Genomic DNA, 27399 nt, shown 5'->3' with positions numbered 1-27399 from the left:
CCCCTTTCTGCCCTCGGTCCTCGGCCCCTTTCTGCCCTCGGTCCTCGGCCTCTTTCTGCCCTCGGTCCTCGGCCCCTTTCTGCCCTCGGTCCTCGGCCCCTTTCTGCCCTCAGTCCTCGGCCACTTTCTGCCCTCAGTCCTCGGCCCCTTTCTGCCCTCGGTCCTCGGCCCCTTTCTGCCCGCACACAGTATAATGTTCCCCCAGAATGTTCTCATTATATGTTCCCCTTATTCTCTCCAGTAATTGTATTATTACAGTGGATTCTTTCTGATGTCACATCGTCATCTTCTCCCCATTCAGGTCCCTACAATATCGGATCCTCTCAGTGGAGATCTTCTATATAAGAGAATTCTCCTGATTGCCCCGTGAAGGATTGATATGGACAGGGAGAAGATGGCGGAGAGGATATTACACTTCACCCTAGAGATCATCTTCCGGCTTACTGGAGAGGTGAGAGATTCTGATGACGTCACATTACATCATTCTTATCTATGGGAATAACAGATGGACAGAACTGGAGAGGTGAGGACTCTGGAAATGTCTGGAGTGAGATTTATTACTGTGTCTCTCCATAACCAGGATTACACAGTAGTGAAGAAGACCTCTAGTGAGCGCTGTCAGGCCCCTGTGTCTGAGGGATGGGGAAGACCCCTGAGCCCAATCACGGGGCCTCCACCTCACCCCCCGATACATGAGGACATCAATGACCAGAAGATCCTAGAACTCACCTACAAGATGATTGAGCTGCTGACTGGAGAGGTGACACTGCTGGGAATGCTGGGACATTATACAGTAACGCTATGAAGGGATCGGGGGTGACGGTATCATTGTATGTGTCAGGTTCCTATAAGGTGTCAGGACGTCTCCGTCTATTTCTCCATGGAGGAGTGGGAGTATTTAGAAGGACACAAAGATCTGTACAAAGACGTCATGAGGGCGGTTCCCCAGCCCCTCACATCACCAGGTAATAGACAGGACTAAATACACACGGCCTATAATTATCTGTATGTAAGGAATGAATTCAGTCCCTGTATGTGTCTCCTCCAGTTCTATCCAGTAAGAGGACAACACCAGAGAGATGTCCCCGTCCTCTTCTCCCACAGGACTGTAAACAAGAAGACCCCGATGTTCCTCAGGATCATCAGGTAGATGGAAAGAAGGTGCCATGAAATCTCCCTATGATGTGTAGACGGCTGTGAAGGTCTTGTGCTCAGTCTTGTTTTATCCTCCAGTATTATATGATTTATACTTGTGTAATGAGAGCGGTGGAGATGGCAGGATTAGGAGAGATAAGAGCTTTGATTCCTTTTATGGTGGTGTCACATACAGCGACAACGACAACGACGTCGCTGCTACGTCACCATTTTCTGTGACGTTGCAGCGACGTCCCGTCGCTGTCACTGTGTGTGACATCCAGCAATGACTTGGCCCCTGCTGTGAGGTCGCCGGTCGTTGTTGAATGTCCAGCTTCATTTTTTGGTCGTCGCTCTCCCGCTGTGACACACACATCGCTGTGTGTGACAGCGAGAGAGCGACGAAATGAAGCGAGCAGGGAGCAGGAGCCGGCGTCTGGCAGCTGCGGTAAGCTGTAACCACAGTAAACATCGGGTAACCAAGGGAAGACCTTTCCCTGGTTACCCGATATTTACCTTCGTTACCAGCGTCCGCCCTCGCTGCCAGTGCCGGCTCCTGCTCTGTGCACATATAGCTGCAGTACACATCGGGTAATTAACCCGATGTATAATGTAGCTAGGAGAGCAGGGAGCAAGCGCTAAGCAGTGTGCGCGGCTCCCTGCTCTGTGCACTGTGACATGTGGCTGCAGTACACATCGGGTAATTAACCCGATGTGTACTGTACCTAGGAGAGCAGGGAGACAGCGCTAAGCACGGCTCCCTGCTCTCTGCACATGTAGCTGCAGTAAACATCGGGTAATTAACCCGATGTGTACTGTACCTAGGAGAGCAGGGAGACAGCGCCAAGTGCGGCTCCCTGCTCTCTGCACATGTAGCACAGCGTCGTTATGATCGCTGCTGCTTCTGCTGTGTTTTTCCGTAAATCGGAGGAGACTCGTCCATTCAGGTCTGTGTCTGCACAAACCATCAGATTCCCACCAGCTCCACCATACAGCAGACATTGCGTTACGGGTACATTGCAGTTCTGTAATGGAGGAAGCTGTAAATGGTCTTGTAAATTATTAATAGCGGCTGTAAATACCGGATTGTATATGGATGACAAATAAGAAAAGACTTGTCCTAGTTTTCAGGATGAAGCTCTGATGATTCTTTATCCGGCCGTGTGATCCCGGCATTAGAGGCCGTTACATCCCGGGAAGAGAGGATTTATCTAGAAAGTGTAAAATCTTTCCCTTCTGTGAATATTTCTGCCTCCGGTCACATCCCGTCTGCCGGTATAACGGGCTCCGCACCACAAAACTTACATCCAACTCATCACTTCTGTTGGGTTTTTCTAAGTCACTTTTTTTTTACCTTCTCGTATTAATTAATGTTTTTGTTTCAGATTCTTCATATTGGTCCAAGTGGATCATGAGTTTTGCGCACAATAGAAAGGCTTTCTATTTTTCCCTGTGACCTGTGTTTGTGACTTTTTAGTGCAAAAAGTCTCATGTTTTCCTAAATGGTGACAAATTTGCACCAAAATATTTGATCTACATAAAATATCTCGGGTGTGGACTGGAGAACATTTCTGACAAAATGTCCTAGTTTTTAGGTTGAAGGTAGACATACCGTTCCTTGAAAAACTATTCACACCCGGTAAACTTTTCCACATTTTTTCACATTACAGCCACAAACAAATACATTTTATTGGGGTTTAAGTGATAACAACACAAAGTAGCAAACATTTGTGAAGTTTAAAGGAAATTATACATGGATTTGTAAATATTTTTAGAAATTTAACTCTGAAAATTGTGATGTGCAGTAGTATTCAGCCCCCTGAGTAAATACTTTGCAGGACCTCCTTTCACTACAATTGCTGCTGCCAATCTCTTGGGGGATGTGTCTACCAGCTTTGCACATCTAGAGGTGACATTTTTTGCCCTTTTTACTTTATAAAACAGCTCTATCTCAGTTAAATTGGAAGAAGGCGTCTGTGAAGCAATTTTGAATTCTTATGCTTTGTTTTTAAAAATGTCCACTCCTGACTTCCGGATCTGGTCCTGGCTGAGGTGGAAGCCTAGAAGAGAAGCTCCTGCCACCCCTCACAGAAACCGACTAAAAAAAGCCCCCCGGACGAGCCACCAAACAGAGAGCAGCACAGGAGGTTATCTAAAGCAGCCAGCTATGGAACGGTACCTCCTGAGAAGCGCTGTCAGCAGTGAAGGAGCCTGGAGAAGCTGTGACATGGACGGGCAGTGCAGAGGAGAAGATAACATTATGGCGCCTACGAGCCTGATGGGGGAGGAGCCTGAGCGCATTGTGTGAGACACAGAAAAGCAAACACAGAGCCAGAGGGGGAGAGATAAGGGAGATATGAGCCAGGAGACAGGAGATAAGGGAGATATGAGTGAGGAGTCACAGGAGGACAGAGCAGGAGAGAGGTGGATGCAGGGGACTGATGAGGGTGGATCACAATAGGAGGATGAAGGAGATATGGAGGCAGAAGGGAGAGAAGAAGATGCTGGCAAAGCAGGGGAGCTCAGAGACACAGCAGTGTTGGAGGATGAAACTGACAAACAGTCCAGGGAGATTAATCCCACTCAGACACACAGGAAGTCAAATGCAAGAATTAATAGTACCCCTTACAAAGGAAGCAGAAAACAGCTTGCTACACCAACATGACAAGCCTGCAAGTTATTGGGGGAAGGAGGTAGTGGCCCAGTCCAGACAAAGAGAGCTAAGAAAACAGCACCACCTGCAGGCCAAGACAAGTACACACAAAAGCTTAATGTGGACTATAAAAAACAGGCTGAAGAAGTGGCATCACACTTGTCAAAAGAGATTAAAATGGCTATTGAGGCAGCCATACAAACATCATTAGCTAATATGCAAAAACAGATAAATGCCCATGCATCTAGACTGGCAGAATCAGAGCAGAGAATATCTGACTCCGAGGAGACAATACTGGCTATGCAAGCACAAATAGCAGCTCTAGCAAAATCTAATGAATACTTGAAGGATAAGGCGGAAGATTTGGAAAACAGATCGAGACGCAACAACCTATGTATAGTCGGGTTACCAGAGTCTGTGTCGATTGGACAGTTGGATAATATATGCGAGTTGGAGCTACCGCAGGCCCTGGGCATAAAGGCGAAATTCAGAGTTGAAAGAGCCCACAGAGTGGGTCCACTGAGACACCAGGAGGCAAATAAGGGAGAGGGCCAAAACTCAAACAAGAATACCCCGATAAGAGCCAGACAGGTGATTGTCAAGTACCTTGATTATAAGCATAAGGAGGAAATATTGAGGGCCTTTAGAGAACGAAAGCGTCCACTACAATATCAAGGCAACAGACTGCTAATTTTTGGAGATTACTCAGCTGAAGTACCCAGAAGGAGAAAAGAATTTAGCAAAATTTGCTCATTTCTGTACAACAAAAAAGTAAAGTGCCAGCTATTATACCCTGCTACACTGAAAGTTAGAAACCCCAATGGCTCGTTTGTATACTACAAGGACTACAAAGAAGCAGAAAACATTCTCATGGCAGAGCTCGACAAGACTAGGTCAGAAAGGCAAGAAAAAGGAGCTAGTGGAGAAGGGAATAATAGAAGAGGATCCCCCACAAGCTCAGGAAGAGATGTGGGACGTCTTGGGGGACAAAAGCAAGTCGAGACCAGGGAGGAAAGGAGGCTAAGCCCGGGTCAACAGCATAATTCACGCCCGGAACACAGGAACCAACACTTGGAGAGAAACCATGATACCTGAACTGGAACTCACTCATTATTTTTCCTTTTTTTGCCTGTTTTTTTTTTTTTTTCAAACAGTAAGAGGCGTCGAGGAGGATGCGTTATGGAGAGAGGGATGGGGAGGTGAGAGGAGGAGGGGGAAGGGAGAAAAGAGAGGAAAACATCCCAAAGTCTGGGCCCTCTTCCCCCCCCCCCCCCCTCTTTTTTTTTTTTTTTTTTTCTTTTTCTTTCTTTCTCCATCTTCTCTCCCCTTGGTCTTTTTTCTTTTTCCCCTTTGTCCAGGAACATCATCCAAATTCAAATGAAGGGCTTGTTCTAGGTGGACTGATGGCTACCTGGAGTCAGAGATAAGTAGGACTGGAGAATCTTGCTGAGGTTTTGACATACTGTGCTAATTTTTGCATAATTTTCAAAGGCTTATTCAAGTTAGTCCGGGGATAGAACATATATTTTATGGGGGGTGATTAGGGAGCTACATATTTTGGCTAGGAATAAGGGAGCTCACCAACGTGGCGGAAAGCGCCGTGGATTTCTCGGCAGGGAAAATATGTTTTACAGTTACATGCTTTTTGTTGTATTTGTTATATTTGCAAGGTGGGGAAAGGGAGTGTCGATTTTGTGGTACCAACTGTGATTCTAGTGTCGAACATCTCGTCTTCCTTGATACAGGGGCCCATAGGGGAGGGAGTAGTAAAAGCAGAATACACAGTGTGACGTTGCACCTTGCAACATAGGGGGTTACTCGCTCAGCATGAGGGCTTCAGGTAGACACAGGAGGCACAGTTTCTTAAGATCACAGTCTGCTTTATTCAACTTCATAAAGCACCGCGCTGGTACGGACATCACATGGCATGTACAGGCAGGAAAACAGGTACATTCCCAAACCTCAGCCCTTCAGATTATGTTCAGTCCATAAGTCCCTGCAGAGCCTTCTCAGATTCTGTTTTCTTACCTCCACCCACCAATATACCCAGCTACTTCCTCCAGCACAGGAACTTTAGTGCAGGGCCATGGGTGTGTCCAGAGGCCTGACTTTCATTCCTGGGACCACACCCCGAGGTGGATATATGGTGAACAGCCGTCCCACCTATCTCATTAGCTGTCCACAACAGAGCCGGCCCAGGTAACACACCTTAACCCTCTCAGCATAGTACCAGTGATTATATCACATATCCTCCCCCTCTGCCCAAAGCCGGGGGATTTTGGTACCTTGACATAGCGGACAAGAGCACCCGCTCTGTCCGCCCCGGACTACAGCCCTTGACGTACTGTCCGTCACAGTCACCGGACCCTCCCCAGCGAACTCTCTCATACGCCCCCTGGTCAGTCCCAGCTCTCCAAGGCTGCCACCCACGGTCAGTGTAGGAGGGAGTCTCTCTCCCAGTCGATACTACCGTTCTGTCTAACCCTGAACTATCCCGACCACTAGAGGGGTCACTATCGAGGGGCCTCAGCGGTGAACTGCCAGAAAAGGCGCCATATCCAGGCCCTCCGCAGGGTCTGTGTATAAATCTATCGTGGGCTCTTCTACCCGGGCATTGTCGTCTGTTTCTCGGATTGTCAACGACATTGGCTAACGACACATCGCTACTTTCATTCAGTCCTTTGGATTGTGTCTCACAGGACTGAGACCGTTCAGAGTCTGGGCTATAGCCCGATGAATACCTGGGTCCTCTATGACCCTGGCTCCTTTTACCATTGGACTTGCTTTTGCCCTCTGAAGCAACACGCTCATCAAGTGGGCCACCTTTCTCTTCGGGGCCATAGCCCCTATATGGTCGCCAAACCACACCAACTTGGCGAAGTTGGTTTGCAATCCTCAGTCTTTCTCGATTCAATTGTTTTAACTCTTCCAGGTATCCCAAACGGTATTCTAGGAGGGCTCGTATATCTTCAACACACCCAGTTGTGCCCACAATAGCACATGGAACCATACCGACTTCACAGGGCCTCCTGGCTTCGTTATGAATATCAATTCTTAATGTCGTCACACCGGTCTTATCAACCATCTCCTGCATGGCTCTTCCATGTCGTCCAATAAGCCTCAAGACCATCTCTCTGGGCACTTGCATGATCTCTTCCACAAACTCCAACAACCGTCGAGCTGTCTTCACCGCTTCTGCACTTGTCCCATAGATACGAAATGTTCCACTGTCTTTATCTAAATGCACAGCTGTGACACCTGGAACCTTCCTGGCTTGCTTAATATTATTTCTTAGTGCTCTCAATGCCAGTCCAATTAATGCTTTCTTCACAACCACTACTTCTTGAAAGCCTGCGGTCAGCTGCGCCAAGCGTCTGGTGTCTTCATCCTTCTTTGCAGTGATGTTCCACTTCGTACGAAGACACCGTAGGTGCATGTCACTCAGGATGGCCACTCGCTTCTTTGTGACATCACTGAAAGAGCACACCACCAACTGATTAGTCTCTGCGGCAAAGTACACTTACAGGCCCCTACTGCCTTCTGGAATCTCTCATGCACCTTCTCACTGGCACAGGCTTCTCTTAAGTCTTCCGGAACGTCTATCCGGCACTTGAAGACTGGTCTGCTTCCTTCACTGTCAAGGACACTAGACTGTTCCTGAGGTCTCTTGCCTTCCTCCATATTCTCCACCAAAGGCTTCACCTGTTGAGTTACACACGCCTCGGGTTCCGCCCCGGCCTCAGAGCCTTCGGGTTTCCGGCTCTTAGCTGAGTCAATCTTCTTGTCTGCGGTCTTGGTCTTACCCACTGAGTCAGTCAGGCTCTCAGCTTCTGATGAGACCTCACATCCAGACTTCACCTCTTCCTCAGAGGCTCTTTCCACTTTTACAGCACCAGCTGTGTCTTGGGACTTCACTGCATTCCCTCCAACTTCCTCTTGGGTCTCTGTAGTGTCACCCTCTGCCTTCTCTTGGGAGTTTACAGTATCGCCTTCTACCACGGTGTTACGCCCTTCAGCACGGCACTCTGTTCTTCTTAGAACCTTGGCACCATTTTCAACATTTATCACTTCAACACTGGGTAGCTTACCGGCCTGCTCACCAGGACCTTTGTGGAGTTGTACTCCACCAATACTGTCCAGGATTCCGTCTCCTGTATTACTCTGTAGGATTTCATCTCCTACAGTGCTTTCATCCGACAGACCACCAGCTTCATGCTTGGAAATTATAGGAGACACCGCCATTACTTCTTTGGTCAGTTCCTTCCCTGCAATTTCACCCTGCTGATTTTTGTCGTGACAATGTGTCAGTTCAGTCTTTGATTCCTCTTTCTTTTGTAGGATATCACTGTCTGACTCTACCGTAGCAGTTGCTACTGGCAACGTGTTTTAATTACCCAGGTATTTCACTTTCTCTGCACCCTCAGGCGGCATAAACTGTGCCACCTCTCGGCGCTTATTACGTCTTCGGCGTCGGGAGGAAGTTTTCCCCTTCTCACACTTCTGTACCTCACTGTACTTGTTTGTTACCTTTCTTGAGTCAGTGTCTTTACTGGAGTCATCGTCACTCCCCCTGGTATCCTGGAATAACACGTCCCCACTTAACCAGGTGTCGGCCCCCTTTCCTGGAGCTACAATAACTGTAGTGGTCACACTGTCACTTCCTTTTGGAGACGCCATGGTCACCCCTAACCCTTGACAGTCCTTATGTGGAGGTACCATCTCCTCATTGCACCCCAATATCCCACAGGTAATCTGTATAACCTCATACGGAAAAGAGGCTTTCTTAGGCGAGGGCCGACTCATTCCTGTGCAATCGGTCCCGGCCTCTGTCTTCCATAAATCCTGAAAGAGCTCAAAGTCCCGTCCTATGATAACCGGATATAACAGATCTGGAACTACCCCCACATCAGGGTGTCCCAAACGTTTGGCCGTCTGAATAATCACCCTGGCCAGAGGATATACTTTAGTGGCCCCATGCACACAACTTCCTTCTATCGTCCTACCCACCATCACATGGAGATCAGGCATGGGTCTCACTAAGGTCAACCGGCTCCCCGGGTCTAACAGACCAGACACACTTAGCCCATTCAAGTCCACGGAGCACTTCTGTGGCCTCATACCGGATGGATAGCCTATACCGCAGGTAGGACATATGTAAGGCGAACCCCATTGCCCCTTGCTATAGTCCACCTGTTTGGCTTGTGAATGCTCCACCCCCTTGTGGGTCACCACCGCTTTCTGAGGCTCAGCCCCCTGTTGGGTAACTACCCCGTTCCGAGCCTCCGCCCCCTTTTGGGCAACAACCCCGTTCCGGGCCTCCGCCCCCTTTTGGGCAACCACCCCTTTTTGGGACTCCGCCCCCTTTTGGGACTCCATCGCCTTTTGGGCAACCACCCCTTTTTGGGACTCCACCGCCTTTTGGGCAACCACCCCTTTTTGGGACTCCACCGCCTTTTGGGCAACCACCCCTTTTTGGGACTCCACCGCCTTTTGGGCAACCACCCCTTTTTGGGACTCCACCGCCTTTTGGGCAACCACCCCTTTTTGGGACTCCACCGCCTTTTGGGCAACCACCCCTTTTTGTGACTCCACTCCCTTTTGGGGTTTCCATGCAATGTCCTTAGCCCCCAGTTCACACCGTTCGCCCTTATCTCCCTGGGCACCCAGTGTCCATACCGGCCCCCAAAGGGAACGCTCAAACTGGTCCATGGCTGCCACATCGCTGCACACTGACAGCTCCTGCTGTCCCCGCACCAGGAACTGGTACAGCTCCTCCACAACGTCTGCATGACCCATTCCCTCTTTTCGGCTTTCAGCCCCAACTGCTGTCACTGGCCCTCCTGGCACATGCTGTTGGTGTTGCTGGCTCTGCAGCAGCTGTTTCAGGAGCCCCTCCATGCTGCAACGAGAAGAGGAACAGGAGGGGCGCTCCAATGGGTAATACCCGGTGGGCAAAGACAGGGGGGTTAGAGAACCACTAACCTTTCCGGGTTGTACCGCCCGTACAACCAGGATCTCCAGCTTGTGGTGTATCACTGCTCACCAAGCAGAGCCCCGGAATTCCGGGCTGGCCTGGAACCTCCAGTCGCTGGACTCTCGCCACTGCAGCACGGAACCCCGCCACCTGCTGCTTCGCCACCAGGTGCTTGAGGGCACTGTCACTGTTCGTGGACCCGCCGATCCACAGCTGTGTATATCCACCACGTGCTCCTGGGAACGCTGCCCGCTATCTAGCACCATATGTGATGTTGCACCTTGCAACATAGGGGGTTACTCGCTCAGCATGAGGGCTTCAGGTAGACACAGGAGGCACAGTTTCTTAAGATCACAGTCTGCTTTATTCAACTTCATAAAGCACCGCGCTGGTACGGACATCACATGGCATGTACAGGCAGGAAAACAGGTACATTCCCAAACCTCAGCCCTTCAGATTATGTTCAGTCCATAAGTCCCTGCAGAGCCTTCTCAGATGTAGTTTCCTTACCTCCACCCACCAATACACCCAGCTACTTCCTCCAGCACAGGAACTTCAGTGCAGGGCCATGGGTGTGTCCAGAGGCCTGACTTTCATTCCTGGGACCACACCCCGAGGTGGAGATATGGTGAACAGCCGTCCCACCTATCTCATTAGCTGTCCACAACAGAGCTGGCCCAGGTAACACACCTTAACCCTCTCAGCATAGTACCAGTGATTATATCACAACAGGTAAACATGATACAGATAGCTACGTGGAATGTTAAAGGGCTGAGATCACCTAACAAACGAGCAATGATATTGAGACATCTGAAAAGACTAAAGACAGACATTGCCTTATTACAGGAAACCCACTTGGGGGGGAGGACTTTTTCCGCATGAAGAAACATTGGGGGGTACCGTTTACGGGGCAGTGGCACAAGGTAGAAAAGCGGGCACTAGGATCCTAATAAATAAACAACTCAGTCATGAGGTAGTGGCACATGAGGCAGACGACCATGGAAGGTGGCAGCACTTAACAATTGTTAGTACAGCGGGTAAACTCAGTATTTATAATGTCTATGGCCCAAATTCACAACTAATCACATTCCATGATGGCATAAAGGCCACCATATTAGCAGATGGGGAGGCTAACATTATAGTAGGAGGCGATTTTAACACCGTCCCAGACTCAGCTGAAGATAGGAGGAGGGGCGAGGAGGGGACAGCTAATGTGGGCAGGAGTTTAGATAATAGGGATGTAACATTAGAAGACGTAGGACTGAAAGACATCTGGAGACTAACTCACCCACATGACAGAGAGTATACACACTTCTCTCACCCTCATGATAGCTGGTCACGTATTGATCAGTTCTGGATCTCGCAAGATTTACTGAGTGGAACGCAAGATTGTGTGATAGAGAATATGGTGATCTCTGATCATAGTCCGGTGAGATTGGGCATTAGGGAGAAATTCAGGAGAGGTACAGATATCATATGGAGATTCCCATCGTTCCTTCTTAGGCAAGATAATTTCCACAAGGTGCTACAGGAGTGGTGGGGAGAATTCGCAGAGGACAATAAGGAACATAGAGAGTCCCCAGTGATATTTTGGGAAACGGCAAAAGCGGTCCTAAGGGGCCGTCTGGTGGGGTACGCAGCCACGATCAAACGGAAAACCAATGAGAATTATAATTTCCATAGTGAAGCAGTACGGGTAGCATATACAAATTATGTGACAAATAGATCTCCCATGACAAAAGGCAGATGGCTGGAGGCAAAAGAGGGATTTGACGAATGGGCCAAAAAAAAGGAACAACTATTCTGGTCGCACAAGGAGGTTGACTTACATAGGTTTGGCAACAAGGCGGGGAGGATGTTGGCCAATCTGACAAGGGGCAGCAGAAAAAGTACAGTGATCTCTAAACTGAAAACAAAGGGGGGAGAGGTGACTACGGATCCTAAGGACATTAATAAATTGCTGGGAGATTACTATAGAAAACTATATGGGTCAGGGAATAATGACATGACTGATGAGGCAGAGTGGCTAAAACAAGCCCAAATGCCTAGCTTGACGGAGGAAGATTTGAGTGCCTTAAACGCAGATATCACAGTAGAGGAGGTGACGAGAACAATTGGGGAGCTTAACACCAACAAGGCACCGGGACCTGACGGTTTTAACAGTGAATTCTATAAGGCTCTGAAGGATCTGATCTCGCCGGATCTAACCTCAGTCTTTAATGCTTTACTGGGAGGGGCGGAAATACCCAAAAATTCCAACATAGCATATATTAAATTACTCCCCAAGGGAACCAAGGACCTGGATGATCCCTCTAGTTATAGACCTATATCGCTCATAAATCAGGATTTAAAAATTATGTCCAAGATCATGGCTAATAGACTGGCCGAGATCTTACCTAGGATCATTACGAACCACCAGGTGGGGTTTATTAAGGGGAGAAATGCCGTTACCAATATCCGAAAGACAATTCTAGTGGTAGACGCGGTTAGACTGGGTCTCACTGAGGGAGGGGCTAGACCTGCCCTAGTTACACTTGACGCAGAAAAAGCATTTGATAATGTAAATTGGAGGTGGTTAGACAGGGTAATGGAGGCCATAGGGATTGTAGGCAAGATGAGACTTTACATTAGAAACCTTTATGCCAACTCGGGAGCTAGGGTACACACTCCGGGCTTTCTATCAGACGTGTTAACTTTGATGAAGGGAACAAGACAGGGTTGCCCATTATCTCCTCTTTTATTCAACCTGGCAATCGAGCCGTTGTCAAGAATACTACAGGGACAAAATAGCTTTAAAGGAATCAAGATAAGGGGTTCAGAAGTAAAGACAGCGCTTTTTGCTGATGACATCATACTTTATATGGGGGACCCCGGTGCGGATTTGCCACAGACTCTTGCCTTGATTGAAAAATTTGGTTCATTCTCCGGTTTCAAACTGAACAAAAAAAAGTGCGAGATCATGTTCTTAAAGGGGCATCATGAGACAATGGGGGGACAAGTAAGGGATGGCTGTCTATGTGGAATTCCTATAGCACAATCTTCAATTAAATACCTGGGAGTGCATATAGGAAGAACGTTGGAAACAATCTATAACTTGAACTATGGACCGCTAATCAGGAAAATTATAGTTCAATTAAAGGGATGGAAAGGTCTGCCACTTCCATTACTGGCAAGATGTCACCTGATAAAAATGATGAGCTTTCCTAGGCTGCTGTATCCCTTCCAGACGATCCCGCTATTGCTAAAACTAAAGGATGTGAATAAGCTCAACTCCGCATATATAGAATTTGTGTGGAGGGGAAGGAAACCCAGAATAAAGCTGCGTACGCTGATGAAGTCAGCAGAGGAGGGAGGTCTAAACTTTCCAGATGTCCAAGGGTATAATCTTGTATGTATCATGAGGCATGTAATTGATTGGGTGAGAGGAACGAGTAGGCACTCAGATCATGCGATGGAAACTAAATATGCGTCACCGTGGGATCTGACGTCCATTCTGCACTCCCCACTATCCAGGGTTGAAGGGCACATAAGGAACTCAATTATATTCCGAGACACCATGCTAACATGGAAGTCGGTAAGGAAAAAACTGGGGCTCTCATGGAAAGTGTCCAAGTACTTGAACCCCTGGGCATTCCTAAATTTTCCCCTGGGACGAGAAAACAAGCTATTTACTAGATGGAAAGAGAGGGGAGTCAGGAGAATGATAGATGTTATGAATGTGGAGGGCAGGAGGTGGATGACAGGTCGGGAAGTGTTGGATAAGTACAACCTTAATAGCTCACATGTCATCCAGTATGAACAATTGAAACATGGAATAATAGGACACCTTGGTGTGGTTGGAAGAGAGCTGAATAGAAGTTCGATTTATGAGTTACTGGAATGTGATGTAACAAGTGTAAATGTCTCTAAAATTTATCGATCGCTAAGGGGGGTGCTTATTTCACGGGAGGATAGTCGGACTTTAACAGCATGGGGGAAACAATTGGGAAGGGAAGAAGTGGTAGAAGATATACTGAGAGAATGGGTACAAGTGCGGAAACATATTACCAATGAGAGATGGAGAGACACTCAATTCAGAATTCTACATAGGGCCATTATGGGTTTCAACATACCAGGTAGGGATAGGTGGTGTCCTAAGTGTCAAAAAGAGAAAACTGATATGCTGCATGGGCTATGGGAATGTGAGACAATCGTTAGGTTCTGGAACCAAGTCAGACTATTTGCCCAGTCAACATGGGGAATTTTCAGCAAACTAGACTTAATGGTGTGGATTTTCCACTCCTTTGAGGGAGGAGTAGGAGGAGGACCGAGCACGCAGGAAAAGAGGAAATACGCAATAACGCATGACATAGCCATGATAGCTAAGCGTTGCATTTTAAAACACTGGATTCAAAGGGAGAGCCCATCCATAAAGGAGGTTATGGGCGAACTACACAACCTTCTGAAGTGGGAAAAACTAGAAGCGGAGAGGGATAAAGATGGGTTGACAGCCAAGTTTTTTGTGAGATGGAGACATTTTATTGAAAGCCAATTCACACAGGGATAAATAATTAACCTGATGGCACCTTTTGTTCACTCAGAGTGGTATATCCTGAGCGATATCCAGGACAGCCTGGGTAAACTGAGAATCACCTAGGAGGGGGCTCTGGAGGGAGGGGGAGACGAGACGGTTGGGAATACCAAGGCACGCTAGCAAAATTGAAATCATTCAGGGACGACACAGAGATTTAACGAATTTTATTGCATATGTTATATATTTCATTACCTCTGTTTTGGTTTAATGTTACTGTATACTATCTTAAATCGAACAGCAACATGGAACTCCAAATTGGGGTATCACCCACCTCTATGTCACATTTTGTCAGACGAATGTTCTTCTTTTGCAATGATATTTGTCATGTTTTTACAAATTTGAAAAATCAATAAAAAACGTTTTGAAAAAAAAAATGGCCACTCCTCCATAAAGGCTAAATTTGTGGAGTTTATGACTTATAGTTGTCCTGTGGACAGAGTCTCCCCCTGAGTTCTGGATCTCTCCTGCTTTTCCACTGACCATAGGCCTCTTGGCTGCTTCACTAGAATTAGTGCTCTCCTTGCTTGGGATGTTGGTTTAGGTGGACGGCCATGTCTGTAGTTTTGCAGTTGTGCTAAATGTGACAACTCAGCATCTGGAGATTTGTGTGAGGGGTGAACTGTTCTTAATTAGGCCAGATTGCTCCATCTATTGGCAAATCAAGAGACGTTAGCCATTGTTTCATGTCAGACTGACCGGAGCCCTATTGTTTGATAAATTTGGATTGCCTCAGCCTCTGTGACTACATCAATCAGAGGAAAATTATGCAGTCCGATTGAACTGAACCAATGAAAGAACAATCATCTCCCACCAATCCTGTAAGACACAATACCCTGAAATGAGAACTGAGGGGTATTAAAGGGCTTTGCTCCTGTCACCACATTCATTCTGTAGAACTTCAGGCTAGGATTCACGGTTTCAGGTGGCGGATCACAGATCTGCTTCACTGCTCAATGCTGAGCCCACAAATTCGCTTGGAGACCCAGGTGAGGACAGTTCAGTTGCCTGGCTACATATCTTGCTGTGCTCTGTCAGCTTTATAAGCTTGCTGCTTTCTCCTCTCAGTGGGTGCTTATCAAAATCGAGGTGCTGTTGGCTGGGATAGTTGGCCCAGGAAGCCCCAAAGTCACAAAGATTCTAATTCCATGCGAGTCAACGGATGGGTGAGACTCTGTCGCTTGTACCATCTTGTGTTCTTTCTGGAAATGTATGATATGTGTTTGCCTGTTGGTGAAGCAATAACATCTTACCAAGGTGTGGTTCCCTCACCCTGTGTTGTCTGAGTAGTGTTCTGCCCACAAGGAAGGAGTGCGAGCGTTCCGTTGGATGAGCCCTGTTCTGAGCAGTCTTTCTGAAGACAGCCAAGCCAGCGGATGACTGTACCCACTGACTTTCTTGTCTCCACACTATACTCCTACCATTTTTGGATGATGGATTGAAAACTGCTTAGTGATATGTTCAAAGGTTTTGCCATTTTTTTTTTTTTTTTTTACCAAACCCTGCTTTATTCCTCTCCACAACATTATCCCTGACCTGTCTGGTGTGTTCCTTGTTTTTCAAGATACTGTTTAATCCCTAATATTCTGAAACAAAACTTACGAAACCTTCACAAAACAGCTGTAGTTATACTGAGAATAAATGATACAGGTGACTCAATTTACTAAATATGATTTATATTTTTAAATATTTAGAAAAAAATCTATCATTTCCTTTACACTTCACAAATACTTGTTACTTAATTCTGGTATATCACATAAAATCACAATAAAATACATTTACGTTTGTGGGAGCAATGAGAAAATAAGTGGAAATGTTCTGGGGGTGTGAATACCTTTTACAAGGGGCAAAATTCCTTTATGACTCTAAAAATATTAGACTAGTTCCCTTGATCAATGTCCCATCACAAAATCTAGTCCTGACAACCTGCAATAATATACTTTTTACAGAAGTCTTCCAAGCCCACCTTGAATTTTTGTAGTCTATCAAGAATTATCAGATCATGTGTCGGAGAGTTCCATATTCTCACTGCTCTTACAGTAAAGAATCCCCATCTGTGATTATGATTGAACCTCCTTTTCATCATTGCAGGCCTCAGTTGTAAAAAGCTCATTAGAAATATCTCAGTAATGCCCCTGATATACTTGTACATTGTAATAAAATTGCCCCGTAGCCTTTGTGTTTCCAAAATGAATAATCCCAAGCTGGCTAACCTGTCCTCCTAGTGCAGACCTTCCATTCCTTTAATAGTCACTCTTCTCTGCATCCGCTCTAGTTCAGTTATGTCCTCCTCATTCACTGGAGCCCGAAATTGTGCAGAATATTGTAAGTGTGGCCGCACTAGTGACTTGTATAGAGGCAAAACTGTTCCTGTCCGGAGCATCTGTGCCTCGTTCACTACATCCTATTATATTATCTGCCTTGGCAGCAGCTTCCTGGCACTGGTTGGTTTTCTCGTCAATCCACACACCCACGTCTTCTTCAGTGTCGTTATTATGCAGTAATTTTGCAAAAATATTTAAAAAAAATTGCAGTTTAAAAATCAGCCAAAAAAGTCTGGAAAGCTAAAAACCTGCAAACATTGAAAAAAACAACCCAAAATCAAGCAAACAGATAGTCCCGTGCCATACATGTCAAGTAAAAGCCGCTTCTTAATATTATTGGATTAAAAATCGTTTCGGTTCCTGCAGCCCCAAAACCAGGAATTGTTTTCTTCTTCATGCCATACATGTTAGCATTATTTCTGCAGCCACTAATCGGATATAAAGTCTCCAGTAATTATATTACTATTTATGTCACATCGTCATCTTCTCCCCATTCAGGTCCCTACAATATCGGATCCTCTCAGTGGAGATCTTCTATATAAGAGAATTCTCCTGATTGACCCATCAAGGATGGATATGGACAGGGACAAGATGGCGGAGAGGATATTACACCTCACCCTAGAGATCCTCTTCCGGCTTACTGGAGAGGTGAGAGATTCTGATGACGTCACATTACATCATTCTTATCTATGGGAATAACAGATGGACAGAACTGGAGAGGTGAGGACTCTGGAAATGTCTGGAGTGAGATTTATTACTGTGTCTCTCCATAACCAGGATTACACAGTAGTGAAGAAGACCTCTAGTGAGCGCTGTCAGGCCCCTGTGTCTGAGGGAAGACCCCTGAGCCCAATCACGGGGCCTCCACCTCACCTCCCGATACATGAGGACATCAATGACCAGAAGATCCTAGAACTCACCTACAAGATGATTGAGCTGCTGACTGGAGAGGTGACACTGCTGGGAATGCTGGGACATTATACAGTAACGCTATGAAGGGATCGGGGGTGACAGTATCATTGTATATGTCAGGTTCCTATAAGGTGTCAGGACGTCACCATCTATTTCTCCATGGAGGAGTGGGAGTATTTAGAAGGACACAAAGATCTGTACAAGGACGTCATGATGGAGGTTCCCCAGCCCCTCACATCACCAGGTAATAGACAGGACTAAATACACACGGCCTATAATTATCTGTATGTAAGGAATGAATTCAGTCCCTGTATGTGTCTCCTCCAGTTCTATCCAGTAAGAGGACAACACCAGAGAGATGTCCCCGTCCTCTTCTCCCACAGGACTGTAAACAAGAAGACCCCGATGTTCCTCAGGATGTGTTTCCTCCAGCTCTATCCAGTAAGAGATATCTACTCATGTACTTTCTGCACTAATTTTGTGTTTACATTTTTAGGCCTTCTGCTGTGGGTTTTTTCAGCTGTATTTTCTTTGCTTCTGTTTCTTCTGCTGTTTGTTTCTAGTGTCTTTTCTATGTCGTTATAAAGGCAACTCAAAGACCTGATTACAGTCAGGGCTAGTGTTAGGAGGAATCAAACTGTGCAATTTCTCAGGAACCCACTTTCTTAAGGACCTTATCAGTTGCATTCGGAAGTTGATTGTTTAAGGACCTTTGATGAAGTCATGTGACATGATGTAAGCAAAGGTCTCTTAGGCCCCTTTCACACATCAGGTATTCTGGGACGTTTGTGCTTTTTTTTAAACGTACCAGAATCACTGACATACGCAGACCCATTATAATGAATGGGTCTGCTCACACGTCAGTGATTTTTCACTGCACGTGTCTCCGTGCAGCGTACCCGCGTGTGCGTGATTGCTGCACGGAGACATGTCCATTTTTTTCTGGCATCACTGATGTTCCACGGACCACGCAGTGGTGTGGTCCGTGAAACACGTGCCAGAAAAAAAACGTGCATTTAAAATAATAAACATTTTAACTCACCCGGCGTCCAGCGATGTCCTCTGCAGCCCGTCCTCCCTGCTCCTTCTGTGCCGGCTGATTACTGTCGCGCATATTCATTATTGCGTCGCGGGAGCGATCAGCACCATGGACAGCGGGAGCGGGCGCAAGTGAGTTGATTTCTAAGTGCAATCACGGGCCACGGATAACGGAGCCCGGATTGCACTTAGACAACCCACGTGTGCCGTGATTCACGGCACACGCAGGGACATGTGCGTGTTTTACACGCCAGTGAAAAACGTCACTGTTTTTCACTGACGTGTGAAACGGGCCTTAATTGCAGGAGTCTAAAAAAACTGAATAGAAGACAGGCTGGCATGGTGGACTGGCAATAGGGGAAAGGGAGAGCAAACAGGACAATTTCCCAGGGCCCCCATTTTCCTAGCGGCCCCAGTGTTTATATGCCGATTATAGGACTGTTCAAGAACCTTTTTGACATCACGTCATGTGACCAAAGAGGTCTTAATTGCAGGAGTATAAAGCTGAAGAGGAGACAGGCTGGTGTGTGTGTGTGTGTGTGTGTGTGTGTGTGTGTGTGTGTGTGTGTGTGTGTGTGTGTGTGTGTGTGTGTGTGTGTGTGTGTGTGCGTGTGTGTGTGTGTGCGTGTGTGCGTGTGTGCGTGTGTGCGTGTGTGCGTGTGTGCGTGTGTGCGTGTGTGCGTGTGTGCGTGTGTGCGTGTGTGCGTGTGTGCGTGTGTGCGTGTGTGCGTGTGTGCGTGTGTGCGTGTGTGCGCGTGTGTGTGCGTGCGTGCGTGCGTGCGTGCGTGCGTGTGTGTATAGCTAGATAATAGAAAAACAAAAGTTACAGCCGCACACTGAAATACCACATTTTTAAACTACCAAAAATGTCTAATAAAATTATTGCTGTAGAGAATGTGAACTACTGGCAAACTACCCTGAGAGGATTGGAGACACCTACAGAAGGAGATTTGACACCTAGACCTTGATTCTGCAAAGCAATTATGCAAGAATTCTGTCAAAAATCACTTTTCAATCAATTTTTTGTGCAACACAGAGTTGTGAAAAAAAAAAATCGTGCAACTAAATCATCACGGCGCTCTGCGCTGACATCACTCGCATGTTTTTCAGCTCCCAGCAGTACAAACAGACATGGCCTCCTCTTGCTGGTAGCTCATAGCGAAATGTATGACCTCCATCGCCACCGTGAAGAAGCTGACTATCAAGCACGTGACTGTGATCGGAGGAGGTCTCATGAGTGTCAGGATAGTGCATGTAGCTGCAGCAACCAGACACACTTTTGTTTTAGTGGACCAGACTGATGACATCTTGAAAAAGTCTGCCAAAAGTATTGAAGACAACTTGAAAAGGGTCACTAAGAAGATGTTTGCGGACAAAAAACCCTCTCAAACTTCAGCACAAGCACAGACCCAGCGGCCGTGGTGCCCAGCAATGATCTGGTGTTGGAAGCCATAATAGAAAACTTAAAAGTGAAAAACGCACTAATCAAGACACTGGACAAATTTGCAGCAGAACACACCATATTTACCAGCAACACATTCTTATTGGCAATAACTGACATAGCCAACTCCACAACTAGGCAGGATCAGTTTGGAGGGCTGCATTTCTTTATTCCAATACCAATGATGAAGCTGGTGGAGGTCATTAAAACACCAATGACTAGCCAAACGACTTCTGACTCTCTCATGGATGCAGTAAAACACTAGGAAAGACGCCTGTGTCATGTAAGGACACCCCAGTAGTCATTGTTAACCGTCTTCTGGTACCATACCTAGTGTAATTCATGCATCTTCATGAAAGAGGTCCTCTAAGCAAGGCAAGGATGTTGCAATTAAATTTTAAGCAAGTTACCCAATGGGTCCTTTTGAGCTTTTGGATTATGTTGGTCTTGACACTAGTAAATACATCATTGATGGTTGGTACCAGGTGGAACCTGAAAACCCCCTTTTTGCCCCCAGTGAATTGCTCAAGAAGCTTGGAAAGAAGACCGGAGAAGGATTTTATAAAGACAGATTGTTGGCCTGGCTGCACTGCAGAGCTATATTGTTATAGTCTCTTGTTTGCTTTGATTACGATGACTGTTATTGCTTTTACATTGCATGGTTTTCTCAGCACTTATTAACACTCTAGTGCCTTACAGTCAGGATTCTCTAGTTCATCAACATCCTATTGTACCGCTGATTCCAAACATTGATACGTCATAGCCATTCTACAGTCAATAAATGAATGTACAAAAAAGAAATTGTGCAACTTTTGGAGGTTTGACGCCAGTTCTAACCAGCTTTGCCAAAATGGGCAGAGCTTGGCCAGAAGAAGGGTGTGATGCCACCGCTTCTCTAATTCATAACAAACTGTGGCGTTCCCTATACCAGAAATCTCACCCCAGTCCCTGACGTCATTTTTCATTATACATCGCTGGTCTTGATGAATTGGAGCGCTAATGTTTATCTGCACAGACAGCAAGACCCTGCTACCTACTTTGGTTACAAAGCCTAAGGATAGGCCATCAATCTTATAGTATCGTACAAGCCCATTTAATATTTGGCATCTGTCTCTATTTAATTTCGTCTTCGAAAAAAAACCTTTTTGAAATTGTCTATGTTGTGGATCAATGTCACAACGAGATGCTTGCAGGCATCGCCAACTGTCATGGCGGCATCAGGATCTGTGGAAATTACAGATTCTGGCACTCTGCTTGCTAATTTCTCTGATGTCTGTGAGCAGCGCAGGGAGAAGCAGGCGTCAAACCACATACTTAGTAAGACTAGCAAGAGTTTTTCTCTGCTGGGCTCCTTGTTAATGTCTTTGATACTGGCTCCCCTACAGCATGTGATCATTCGCTCCCTTCCTGTATATGCTGGCTGGACTATTCCATTAATGCAATCTATAACAAACTAGTGGTTGTTGTGCCTTATTGCTGTGAGCAGTTGTGGTATTAACCCTTGTTGTGTTTTTGTTTCTGACTTCCTGCTCTTGCTTTTCTCCTTAGTCTCTCACTCTTTATTTCTGTGAGTTTGAAGTGTGTCTGAATTTTGTTTTTCCTGTCTGTCTTAATCTGTATTTACATCATACTCCTGCCCCTTCCTTCCACGTTCAAGGGTAATACAGAGATTAGGGATAGCCTAAGGTCTCCTAGCATGAGGGAAAGTATAGCAGCCCCCTGTCCCTCATTATCCTACAGTCACATTGCGACAATCAATCAGATTATTTACTATAGCACATTCCAGAGAACTGGTGCTAGGAATGGGAGATCCGAGTTAACGAAGATGTAACTCTTAAGGCTGCTTTATACCTTACAATTACACATCCGATCTCGCATGCGTTGTGACACGCCCCCATTGTATGTGCGGCACGTTAAATTTGTTGCCCATGTCGCACAAACGATTAAATCCCGTCACATGTACTTACCCTCCATACGACCTAGATGTGGACGGCGAACATCCACTTCCTGAAGTAGGAAGGACATTCGGCGTCACAGCGACGTCACACTGCAGCCGGCCAATTGAAGCGGAGGGGCGGAGATGAGCGGGATGTAAACATCCCGCCCACCTCCTTCTTTCCGCATTGCAGGCAGGAGCCGCGGGACGCAGGTAAGCTGTGTTCCTCGTTCCCGGGGTGTCACACACAGCGATGTGTGCTGCCTCGGGAACATTGAACAACCGAACGTTCAATTTTTAATAATTCAACGACGTGTATGCGATCAACAGTTTTTCGTTTAATCGAAATCGCATGTAGGTTTCACACACTACAATATCACTAACGATGCCGGATGTGTGTCACTTACGACGTGACCCCGCCAACACATCGTTAGATATATTGTAGCGTGTAAAGCCCGCTTTAGATCTCGAAATTGGACAACAGATCAGAATAAATTGTTTCCTAATTTAATTTCTGATGTTATGGTTTAAAAAAAAATCTACTTTCAAAATTATATCATTAAAAAATAATAACATTGTGTTTATTTTTAGCCGATGACTATATCAGGAGTTCAGATGGACATCTAATATCTTCAGAATTTAAAACAGATATTTTGATTATCACACATGATACATATGAAGAGCATGCTGTTATCCCAGATATACCTCCAGTGTTTCCTCGGAAAGCTTTATCATCTGATCTTTTCAAACAAGTCCAAAATTCCCATTTATCACAGAATTGTAAGCAAAATAAAACTTACAGAAGGGATGTGGAACATGAAACAGCTCCTACAAAGGAGAAACCATTTTCATGTTCAGAGTGTGGGAAATGTTTTGTTCGGAAATCAGATCTTGTTAGGCATCAAAGATCTCACACAGGGGAGAAGCCATTTTCATGTTCACAGTGTGGGAAATGTTTTGTTCGGAAAACAGATCTTGTTGTGCATCAAAGATCTCACACAGGGGAGAAACCATTTTCATGTTCAGAATGTGGGAAATGTTTTATTGGGAAATCACACCTTGTTAGCCATCAGAAAAATCACACAGGGGAGAAGCCATTTTCATGTTCAGAGTGTGGGAAATGTTTTATTTGGAAAACAGATCTTGTTGTGCATCAAAGATCTCACACAGGGGAGAAACCATTTTTATGTTCAGAATGTGGGAAATGTTTTATTGGGAAATCAGACCTTGTTAGACATCAGAAAATTCACACAGGAGAGAAGCCATTTTCATGTTCAGAATGTGGGAAATGTTTTATTCGGAAATCACACCTTGTTAGACATCAGAAAAATCACACAGGGGAGAAGCCATTTTCTTGTTCAGAGTGTGGGAAATGTTTTATTTGGAAATCACACCTTCTTAAACATCAGAAAAATCACACAGGGGAGAAACCATTTTCATGTTCAGAGTGTGGGAAATGTTTTATTTGGAAAACAGATCTTGTTGTGCATCAAAGATCTCACACAGGGGAGAAACCATTTTCATGTTCAGAATGTGGGAAATGTTTTATTGGGAAATCAGACCTTGTTAGACATCAGAAAATTCACACAGGAGAGAAGCCATTTTCATGTTCAGAATGTGGGAAATGTTTTATTCGGAAATCACACCTTGTTAGACATCAGAAAAATCACACAGGGGAGAAGCCATTTTCTTGTTCAGAGTGTGGGAAATGTTTTATTCGGAAATCACACCTTCTTAAACATCAGAAAAATCACACAGGGGAGAAGCCATTTTCTTGTTCAGAATGTGGGAAATGTTTTATTGGGAAATCAGACCTTGTTAGACATCAGAAAATTCACACAGGAGAGAAGCCATTTTCATGTTCAGAATGTGGGAAATGTTTTATTTGGAAAACAAATCTTGTTGTGCATCAAAGATCTCACACAGGGGAGAAACCATTTTCATGTTCAGAATGTGGGAAATGTTTTATTCGGAAATCACACCTTGTTAGACATCAGAAAAATCACACAGGGGAGAAGCCATTTTCTTGTTCAGAGTGTGGGAAATGTTTTATTCGGAAATCACACCTTCTTAAACATCAGAAAAATCACACAGGGGAGAAGCCATTTTCTTGTTCAGAATGTGGGAAATGTTTTATTGGGAAATCAGACCTTGTTAGACATCAGAAAATTCACACAGGAGAGAAGCCATTTTCATGTTCAGAATGTGGGAAATGTTTTATTTGGAAAACAAATCTTGTTGTGCATCAAAGATCTCACACAGGGGAGAAGCCATTTTCATGTTCAGAATGTGGGAAATGTTTTATTCGGAAATCACACCTTGTTAGACATCAGAAAAATCACACAGGGGAGAAGCCATTTTCTTGTTCAGAGTGTGGGAAATGTTTTATTCGGAAATCACACCTTCTTAAACATCAGAAAAATCACACAGGGGAGAAGCCATTTTCTTGTTCAGAATGTGGTAAATGTTTTACTAGGAAATCATATCTTGTTTACCATCAAACAAATCACACAAAATAAATCATTTTTATGTTCTGAATGTGGAAAATGTCATTCTCAGAAATTGGATTTTGTTAAATATTTGACGAAGCCGCACAGGGAAGGAACCTTTTTGATGTTGTGAATTGTGAATAATTGAAATGTTTAACTGGTAAATCACGTCTTGCTGACCATCAGAACACCAACAGAGCGGAGCAGCCATTCTTGCTTTCAGAATTTGCCAATTTTTTTTTTTTTTTATTAAAAACCAAATAAGAGGCTAAAACATAACTTTTAATAAAAGTATGTAAAAGACCTAATACTTAGGCCAATGGAACCATAAGCATCCCCGACTGCAATCAGGATATAAGGCATAGACCACGCCATACAAGAGAGAGCCCCTCAGCGATGCCACAAATATAACAAACTAAACAAACAAAAAAAAAAAATATATAGATTGTGTTTCCACGTGTTATCCGGACAGCGGTCCTATATACATAACAAACTTAATTGAAAAACACAAAATACATAACTCATATAGATTATTGACAGCGGTCAACAGTTCAAATGTACATACAGCATTGATAGTACAGTTGATACAGAAAAGATTGGAATTGTCTCACCAATTAGGTGTTTTTTTTATCATTAATCAGGTCCTGTTGCTCAAGTAAGAATTGCTGAGGGATAGAAAATGTTCTCTCTTTTTAAACATCGTATTTTTCGGACCATAAGACACACCTAGGTTTTGAAGGAGGAAAATAGGGAAGACAATTGAAGCAAAAATGTGGTCATGATGCACTATTATTGGGGGATCTGCTGCTGACACTGTTACAGGGGTAATATTCCCCAATTTCTAGTGCAATGTGTTTGATGACTTTCCCTTTAAATAGTGCTTATCACAAATCTGTGGCTGCCTTTATTATTTACTAAAGCAATGGAGAGCCGCAGATTAGTGAATTCTCTAAATATAATCCAGTACCAAAACTTTTTGAAGTGTCCCTAATGTCCCCAAAAGGAACTTCCAGGTTGTGAGATCCCACAACCCTCAGCGATCACTCTCACAGTCAAAGAGTGAGCTCTACGACCCCAGCGCTGCGGCATCCTTCTTAGGCTAGTTTCACACTTGCGTTGAACGGTATCCGTTGCATTGCGTTGTGTAACGGATGCAACGGATGTGTTGCATATAGTGACACAACGGATGCAACGGATGCTGCAAAACAACGCAATTCGTTTTGATTTTTTTTTTTTCCCCGGTTTTACCAGCGGCAGACTATAGTGAACGATCAGCTGATCGTTCCCTGCAGCCGGCCGCCGGGTGATCAGCTGATTGCTCCCAGTTGCCGGCCGCCGGGTGATCAGCTGATCGCTCCCGGCTGCCGGGTGATCAGCTGATCGCTCCCGGCTGCCGGGTGATCAGCTGATCGCTCCCGGCTGCCTGGTGATCAGCTGATCGCTCCCGCCCGCCGGGTGATCAGCTGATCGCTCCCGGCTGCCGGGTGATCAGCTGATCGCTCCCTGCAGCCGGCTGCCGGGTGATCAGCTGATCGCTCCCGGCCGCCGGGTGATCAGCTGATCGCTCCCTGCAGCCGGCCGCCGGGTGATCAGCTGATCGCTGTCACTTGCCGGCGCCCGGGCATGCGGGCGGGCGCTCAGCTGAGCGCTGTGACTTGCCGGCGGCCGGGCATGCTGGTGGCCGGTCGCTCAGCTGAGCGCTGTCGCTTGGTGACGGCCGGGCGCTCAGCTGAACGTTCGGCCACCGCGAGCCAAAATAAAGTTTGATTTTAAAAAAAAAAAGAGCATGCGCAGTGAAATCCAGAGGATTCCGCTGCTCAAAATAACGTTACATGCTGCGTTCCTCCCGCTGGGCGGAAGCAAAGGAGTGTCGCCCAGCGGAAGCAACGCAGCTCCTTTTGGTACAATCCGTCAACCATACAAGTCTATGGGAAACAGCGGAATCCGTTAACGGATTCCGCTGTTTCCCAAAAGGGCGGATTGTAACGGAAGGAAAATAACGCAAGTGTGAAAGTACCCTTAAAGGGAAGGTATCGTCAAAAAAAAAAATTCCAATAACTGAAAAAATGTAAAGTAATAATGTTTTAATGTTTTGTTTAAATATTATTATTTGTTTTTAATTGAGCAAAATCTAAAAAAAAAATTAGAAAGTTTGATATTTTCCACTGTTAAACACTAGGGGGAGCAGCTACTGAAATCCTACAGAAATCAGACTGTATAAAAAGCTCAGATTACAGCCTGCCGTAAAGTGGGCGGAGTCTGCTCTCCTGTGTGTGGTGGCACGCCTCCCTCTCCTAATCTGAATGTTTACAACAGATAACAGAGAATGACATGTAAGGACACAATGCACAGCCATTTTCCTGGTGACCAGAAATGTCTAAAGTGTCACCAAGGACAGCAGGAGGATTAGATACACAGCTCAGCAGACAGTAGCCCACAGGATAGGATTAGATACACAGCTCAGCAGACAGTATCACACAGGAGAGGATTAGATACACGGCTCTGCAGACAGTATCACACAGGATAGGATTAGATACACAGCTCAGCAGACAGTATCACACAGGATAGGATTAGATACACAGCTCAGTAGACAGTATCACACAGGATAGGATTACATACACAGCTCAGCAGACAGTATCACACAGGATAGGATTAGATACACAGCTCAGCAGACAGTATCACACAGGAGAGGATTAGATACACAGCTCAGCAGACAGTAGCCCACAGGATAGGATTAGATACACAGCTCAGCAGACAGTATCACACAGGAGAGGATTAGATACACGGCTCTGCAGACAGTATCACACAGGATAGGATTAGATACACAGCTCAGCAGACAGTATCACACAGCATAGGATTAGATACACAGCTCAGTAGACAGTATCACACAGGATAGGATTAGATACACATCTCAGGAGACAGTATCCC

The 27399-nt window shown here is 45.6% G+C and overlaps 3 protein-coding genes and 1 pseudogene across 3 annotated transcripts in view; 3 read left to right on the top strand and 1 right to left on the bottom strand.

Annotated features, from left to right (window-relative positions):
- The window catches only part of LOC142259227 (uncharacterized), a 119255-nt gene that overhangs the window by 46321 nt on the left and 45535 nt on the right, over positions 1-27399 (bottom strand).
- Positions 356-18171, top strand: LOC142259238 (oocyte zinc finger protein XlCOF7.1-like). Its single transcript, XM_075331724.1, has 7 exons — positions 356-451; positions 581-965; positions 1049-1146; positions 17154-17303; positions 17433-17606; positions 17688-17811; positions 18131-18171. Exons 2-7 carry the CDS (start codon positions 833-835, stop codon positions 18169-18171), a joined length of 720 nt encoding a protein of 239 aa, XP_075187839.1. The 5' UTR covers positions 356-451; positions 581-832.
- On the top strand, positions 395-25552 carry LOC142259236 (uncharacterized). The gene is made up of 4 exons (XM_075331723.1): positions 395-451; positions 2612-2639; positions 17895-18008; positions 22574-25552. The coding sequence occupies exons 1-4, from the start codon at positions 395-397 to the stop codon at positions 24499-24501; spliced, it is 2127 nt and encodes a 708-aa protein (XP_075187838.1). The 3' UTR covers positions 24502-25552.
- On the top strand, positions 19503-20768 carry LOC142259220 (hydroxyacyl-coenzyme A dehydrogenase, mitochondrial pseudogene; annotated as a pseudogene).

This window comes from Anomaloglossus baeobatrachus, assembly GCF_048569485.1.
Source record: "Anomaloglossus baeobatrachus isolate aAnoBae1 chromosome 5 unlocalized genomic scaffold, aAnoBae1.hap1 SUPER_5_unloc_4, whole genome shotgun sequence".
NCBI classification, from domain to species: domain Eukaryota; kingdom Metazoa; phylum Chordata; class Amphibia; order Anura; family Aromobatidae; genus Anomaloglossus; species Anomaloglossus baeobatrachus.
Note: the sequence above shows the minus strand (reverse complement) of the source record. Positions and strands in the feature narration are given on the sequence as shown.